Below are 7,839 nucleotides of genomic sequence, written 5' to 3' on the forward strand. Positions count from 1 at the left end.
ACATATGAAGTACAGGTGATTGGATAAAAATATATTTGTTTTGTAGATCAATGATGGCCTCGACGCCAGGACACTGACATCAACTTGGTACTGACTGGTGAACCATTTATTTTGTTTTGATATTTCAGCAGAAAACAAGGCAGTATTTTCTTTGTATTCTTACGCAACAATTGTGTCAGTTTTTAACAAAGAAAATAAAAAATAAATCTACAAGTTTGATAAGACAACCAAAGAGATTATGAATAATTTATACAACAACTTTACATATGTAAGTTAATGGAAGCGAAATTATATCTTTAAAAAAACAAAAACACAAAGCATAAAAATCTGCATTAGTTGTTGAATTCCTAAAACAAAACAATAAATATAAGCGATTATTATTAAATAATTAGACATTTAACTACGAATCATTGGTTTTTCTTGATTCTGTGCGAGATTATTAATTAATTGAGGGAAATCCCACTGGAAAGTAACTCCGATTTCGTTCCAAAGATCTCGACAAGCATTCCATAACAAACAAAGTAAAAACATTGGAAGAGAATAGACGTAGCTTTTTTACCTCTTCATCCAGACTAAGGTGTTCAATGGTTCCTTTCCCTTTAAATATATCGACACTAAGCTGTTCAAGGGATACATTGTCTTTGAGTAATTCGCCAAGATAATGATGAAGAAGGTAACGACAAGCCTTTAATTTTGTCTGTTCAGTAAACAGACCAGAAATCCAGGTTGTCGACATGACTAATGTCAGGAGGAAGAAAAAAAAAACAAAAATTCGGATTTCTGTTTTTCTATTTTATGTACCACCGTACTAAATAGCTTTTGTATGGTTACAACTTTCGTTGTCAATCACAATATTTGTGTACAAAACAGAATTATCAAATTAATAAATAAAAATCAGCTGAGGTACTTGGTTGTACCTCGACATTTTCTCAAGCTTTCTGTTTTCAATAAACAAGCGTCAGTGCCCCCTACAAGAAGGGACGTAACTCAGTTCATCGTCTGCCAGTTGATACTTCAACTAAGTTTGTATCATCTTGGAACCAGTAACAGAGATAAGCAGAGAGTGTGTGAGAGAGAGAGGTAGGAGGGAAGAAATTAAACTATAAATAGATCTGACTTTGTTTACACTTGAAAATATGAAAACAGAGACATGACGGTCTTGTATGAATATATATATATATATATAAATAAAGTAGTTTCAGTTCCTAAAAGACATTCTAAGGGTAACAGAAGACAATACATTAATGAACTTTTACGGAGAGTAATTTTACTTTTTAATAATTATATTTTAAACCATATCCCCAGACTCTGTATTTATTTATTTATTTATTTTTACTCAGAGATTTAATTTGGCTCGTGGTCTAATAAAAAATAGCAGTTACCCAGTTCTTGTTTTATATACAATAGATGAAAAATGATTTTTTTTTTAATAAAGGAAATTGTTATAAATGTTGGTTGTTGAGAATTATAAACAATTAATTATAAAACTACTCAAGAATACTATTTACGAAAGCAAATGAACAATATAAGCAAAGGAATTAGTAAAACAATGATATAATTATAGATGTTACAGTAAACAAAAAACAAATATACGTCATTATATAAACACGATGTATGTTATTGCATAAGACACTGCAGTGTAAACCGATATTCCGCATTTTTAACATTTGTTGTTTTTTGTTCTTCATTTTATGTTTTTATTTAACTTTAAAGGTACGAATCTTCGTTTTGGTGCTGAAGTTGATAGCACCTGGCGCAATTATGACTGCTTGATCGGTTCATTTTCATGGCTATGTGAATGTTATTCTAATTTTCGTCTGAATCCAGAACAGCATATTTCTAAACAATAACAAACAGAGCCAAGCAAAAGCAGTAGAAAATAATGGAGGTGGGCGTGGATTGAACCTGAAAAATTCTTTTCTAATTAAAGCACAAGGCCAGCAACTTGGGCGAAGAGATTAGTCGATAATTGTTGGCACTCCGTCGCTTACGACGTCGGGGGTTCCAGTTGATCCGATCAACGGAACAGGCTGCTCGTGAAATTAACGTGCAAGTGGCTGAGCACTCCACAGACACGTGTACCTTTAACGTAGTTCTCGGGGATATTCAGCGTGACACAGTGTGACAAGGCTGGCCCTTTGAAATACAGGTACAACAGAAACAGGAAGCAAGAGTGAGAGAAAGTGCCGGAACCACGTGGAGCTTTAGGTGTTTTCGCTCAATAAACACTCACAACGCCCGGTCTGGGAATCGAAACCGCGATCCTATGACCGCGTGTCCGCTGCCCTAACCGCTGGGCCATTGCGCCTCCACCTAGTCAATAATATCGATTCCATTTTTTGACCGGTTCTCTATTTTTTTATCCCGCAAGCATGAAAGGAAAATCTGACCTAAGGGGGATTTGAACTCTGTACCGTAACTAAATACTACAAAAACATTTTTGTCAAAGGGCTCTAATAATTCTGCCAATCCACTTTGATTTAATTCTTATCGATCCTGAGATGAAATTTCGTCGACTGTTAATTCCCACCTTTTAGTCTTATTGTTTGTAAACGTACTGTTACTAAGTGTTTCAATACTTTGCACTGTGCACCAAAAGCCAATGTGAGAGTTTTTCATGATAACTACCGCAGCATAGTTTGTTGTAAAAGAACATCCACGTGTAAGTGGGGATAAATATTGGACTGGGTGTTATACTTCTGTGAACAGAGCCTCTGTTGTTAATAAATAGTTTCTTGAAGTATAACTAACTTTTCTTCTTAACCAGAACGAAAATATTTATTTTAAAACAAGATGAACCAAAAAGACTGGTTAAAAATTCCCCAAGGAAATGATAAGATGAAGAAATGATTCTGAATGAAAAAAAAAAGGCAAAAGCGAAAACATCTTCGATAACGACAACAACAATAAGTAATAACAACAACAGCACCAATAAAAAATAAAACCACAAATAGTGCTGATGAAACGAAGATTTATAGACTGCTGATACACACAAGAATACGTGTACATATGTACCTACATACACGCACACACATACACATATTTATTCATTCATTTACACTTTATCAATACTGATTCTAATCCCATCTGCACACACACACACACACACTTTTTTGTGGTGGGGTTACTGTTCGCAGTGACGTCCTTTAGACCACATACTAACCACTTTAACATTCCACAAAAAATACTGATCAATTAAACACCCCAGATAAAAAGAAACGATGCTACTCAACTGTTCCGTAAACAAAAAAACAACATTCAGCACACACACAAACGCATATATGTATATGAGCACACGCATATACGCCTACAAACACACACATATATGTATATGAACATACACATGCATATATATATATACACATACGCCGACAAACACACATACACAAACAAACGCATTTATATATATGAACACACATATACGTATATGTACACATACGCCTACAAACACACACACACACACATACATGTAACGAGTGATATAGAAATTAATTACTTGCACTTTGAAACACTTTTCTTTAGCAGTGAGAATTTGACGTCCTTTCTTCGATTGTCATCGAAAAAGGGACGAAGTACTGCATATATTTCATAGTCGTATTTTGCCCTCACAACTTGAATCATAACATATCTCTCCTATTGAAATCTAGCAACAGCTTAAAATATGGTGTTCAAACAGACATTTCAGCTAATCCCATAACACTATATTTTTCAAAGACTATTAATAATTTGCTTTTCTTTAAAGCAATTTTAACTTATTTGCCTCATCTAAAAAAAAAATTGTATTCTATTCAAATTAAAGGGCAATGGAACGACAAAGATCAATCTTGTCTATGTTTTCAGTCAGAAATTCTAAAACTTCCAAAAACCTGCGAAATTGAAACTGAGAAGATTTCTTCCATTTCAAATCAACCATAGTTAATTGGATCTGCAACATTACACCATCCTTTAACTGCTTTACTAGCTGGTGTTATACAACCTGCAGAACTTGATGTGTTTCCCAAATTTGATTTATTTGGATGATGCCATGTCAACCAAAACAGTACGGTAATGATTCCATATCAACTAAAACAATACGGTGAAAAAAAAAAAAAATGAAAAACCCAGACTTCTGTGCTTCGTGGTTCAATGGCAGATCGTCGTCATTTAACGTCCGCTTTCCATGCTAGCATGGGTTGGACGATTTGACTGAGGACTGGTGGACCAGGAGGCAACACCAGGCTCCAGTCTGATTTGGCAGAGTTTCTACAGCTGGATGCCCTTCCTAACGCCAACCACTCCGAGAGTGTAGTGGGTGCTTTTACGTGCCACCGGCACGAGGGCCAGTCCAGCGGTACTGGCAACGGCCACGCTTGAAATGGTGTATTTTACGTGCCACCTGCACAGGAGCCAGTCCATCTGCACTGGCAACGATCTCACTTGTTTAGAATTCTCAGTTCAGTCTAAAGCTTCTTTCTGCAATTGCTGTTGTTATTATTGTGCATCCCAGAATGCTGACAATAATTTTAAAGATGAAAGACATACTTACTGGCATCATGTTTCATCAAGAAGCATGTGTTTTAGCAGGCATGAGAATTTTGTTGCACATAAAAATACTGTGAAAATTTGGCCTGAAAGGCAGGGACGCAGAACAACTAATCAGAATGTATCTGCAATGGTGAATGAATGCCAATTGAAAAAAAAAAAAATCGGTATTATTTACAATCTATTGTAGAAGTGATTCCATTTTTATGCGTTAATGAACTTGCATTTCAGAGTGATTTCACTAAAAATATCGCCTGTCTTGGCAATGATAATGAAAATGAAGATTCTGAACTATTTTTACGGCTTTTTAATATACCCCTACAAAAGATTCCAAATTGGAAAAAAAAAGCATATTTTGAACGGTACCAAAAATGCGTCGTACACAACTGTTATGATGTAAAATGAAATTATACAACTTATGAAAGATGCTTTGGATCAGATAAATGATGACATTCGTCACTTTGATACCCCTTTCTTTACAATTGATCAGTAATGATTTCAACGCTAGGTCATGAAGTTTCTGATTATAAAATATGTACTTGTTATTCGTACATACAATAGTATTTTTTTATATCAGAATTGGAGAACTTCAAAGTCGCTTTAATGAATGCAACACGAGAATATTTGCAGCTATAGAAGCTTTGTCTCCTGAATTAGAAGCATTCTTATCTCCTATTTCTGAACTTGTGAGCATAAAGTAGTCTTTCAGTGTCTTGCTGACCAGTTCGATGTGCTTCTGGCTAAACACTATGACAGTGACATCGTCCGCATATGTGGACATGCTCATCCCACATCCCAATTCTCACGGGATGCTCCTCAGCTGTTGAAAGGCCTCACACATTTTACTTAGCTCGAGTAATTCGCGCCCCTGTTCATCTACCAGAAACCGAATGGTGACTTTGTTACCCTGTTGCACCTCCGTCACCTGGGCCTCTCGTGTGGCTCCAACACCTCGTTCCTTACCATGCTATGTTGTTTTCTTCTGCTCTAATGCTGTGTGCGCATCCAATCAGTCCTCATCCCCTTTTTTTGTTGGTACTGACAAACTGTCTGTGTCACTTTTTGGGTGGAATGACCCATATCTAGTTAGCAACTTCCTTGTCTTTCTGTCTAAGCTGTTTAGTTTGTCTACTGTCCATGTGAATACCCCTGCTCCATATCTAAGGAGTGAAACCGCCCAGGTGTTGATAGCTTCGATCTTGTTCTGTCCGTTTAATTTCGACTTAAGGATCAGTCTCAGTCTCTGCAAGTACTCCACCTTTAATTTTTCTGTCACTTCTTTCTCCATCAATTTATCCATTTCCAATATCCCCAAGTACTTATAGCTCATCTCTTCTATCTGCTTCATAACCTCCACCAACGGTATCGTTAGTCTGTCCATACATTTGATTTTGCCTCTCTTCAAGACTAACACACCATACTTTTTCCGTCCGAACTCCATTCAGATATCAGCACTGAAAGTATACACCGTATCAATGAGGGAACTGACTTGGGCTTCATCTTTACCATAAAGTTTGAGGTCATCCATGAATAACAAATGGTTGACTTTTTGTTGGCGGCTTTTGAATACATACCCTGTTTTTGCTTTCCTCAGAATTAGTGTTAGTGGTATCAATCAGAGTATGAAGATCAGTGGGGACAGGCAGTCCCCTTGGAAGATGCCCTCTTAATTTCTACTGTCCCTAAACTTCTTCCATATGCTGTCAAGTCCATCCTCCACTTCACCATACTTTTGCCAAATAATCGCTCAACATTTGATGCAATACCAAATAGATATATACACTCCATAATCCAAGAATGTGGATCATATCGTACACCTATCGTTCTCCTGTAGTTTTACCTTTTTTCTGTCGTAGATTGCCTTTTGTTCATCTGTCATGTCGCCATTAGTTTTATTGTCTTCTTTTAGATCATTTATATGTCTCTCAATCAAGTAAACTATCACTGCTCCTTTCTTGTGCTATGAGATTACTCTTATTAGTAAGAACTGTATTTTCATTATTATCTCTGCTGCTATTTTCCATGACCCGTCTTCTGATAGCTTTGAGTTCTACTTCTGTGAACCAACAGTTTTTTCTTATTGCTCTAGCTTGATCATATAGTCTCTGTTCTGTGAGTTGAAACAATCCCTTTTCTCTCCAATGATCATACATACGTTGTCGGTAACCCCTAATTTGAGCACCATTTTCATCTACCAGGCTGCTCAGGTAGTAACACTCCATGACCACAGCATTAATTTGCTTGCTCCATCTATGCCGTGTGTGTGGTGGTCCCTTTCTGGATATCGACAGGCTGGAGTTGGACCAGAATCCCTGAGCCTACCGGGTGTAACACTGTCACCATCATATGAGGCAGCGATTAACAGGTTGCGCAATTACCAGTGTTTTTATTGTGACACCATCACTAGATGTAGTATTAATTAGCCATTAATGAGGCTCCACCCATTTCCTTTCATTATTATTATTATTATTATTATTATTATTATTATTATTATTATCATCATCACTGATGTCACTGATATTATTGTTTTTATGCAGTGGTTTCAGCAACAGCAACAATAGCAAGGGTGGGGGTAGTGGTATGGGTGGTAGTTGGGCCTCAGATTCCTGTGGTATCATAATAGTAGTAGTTGTGATATTATTGTAGTATTAGTAGTATTTAGTATCAGCAGTTGCAGCATATTATTGTTATTTTTATTTTTTTCATTATCACCATCACCACCACTACCATTGTTGGAGGAAATAGTTATGCAGCAGTTTGGTGAATAGATCATATCCTACAGGTCTATAAATAGAGTTGGCAAATGGTGGAGAGGTCAATTATTATTATTATTATTATTGCCACCATCACCATTATTACCATCATTATTATTATTTCCATTTATTATTAAAAAGTATTATTGAATATTGTTTAGTTTCAACTTTTGTCTTGTGCTTGAGATAATCATAAATATGTGAGGGTTTAAGGGAATAGTAGGAGCAAGAGAGACAGCTTGGTGAATAGATTAAATTCCACAGGTCTGTAAATAGATTCGGCAGATGGTGAAGAGATCAGCAATGGGCATTCCTACGCGTTGACATTGGCCTTGAAAAGAACCAATTCAGCTTCCTTCTTCTATTTTGAATTACTGATAGAAATGATAATGATAATAATAATAATAATAATAATAATAATAATAATAATAATAATAATAATATATAGCAATATTGCTATATATATATATATATATATATATATATATATATATATAGCAATATAAAAATATACAAGGTGTAAAGATATTGAAGATTCAGTATACACCATGTGGCAAAATTATGA

General features: G+C 35.8%; 1 protein-coding gene across 1 annotated transcript in view; it reads right to left on the bottom strand.

Annotated features, from left to right (window-relative positions):
- Positions 1-963, bottom strand: part of LOC106870186 (autophagy-related protein 2 homolog B) — a 161,172-nt gene extending 160,209 nt beyond the window's left edge. Inside the window, exon 1 of the mRNA XM_014916188.3 lies at positions 560-963. Coding sequence (XP_014771674.1) covers positions 560-736 — 177 coding nt within the window. The 5' untranslated portion in view covers positions 737-963. The remainder of the gene's footprint in view (positions 1-559) is intronic.
- Positions 964-7,839: the final 6,876 nt, after the last annotated feature.

This window comes from Octopus bimaculoides, chromosome 3 (genome assembly GCF_046866305.1).
Source record: "Octopus bimaculoides isolate indiv1 chromosome 3, ASM4686630v1, whole genome shotgun sequence".
Classification (NCBI taxonomy): domain Eukaryota; kingdom Metazoa; phylum Mollusca; class Cephalopoda; order Octopoda; family Octopodidae; genus Octopus; species Octopus bimaculoides.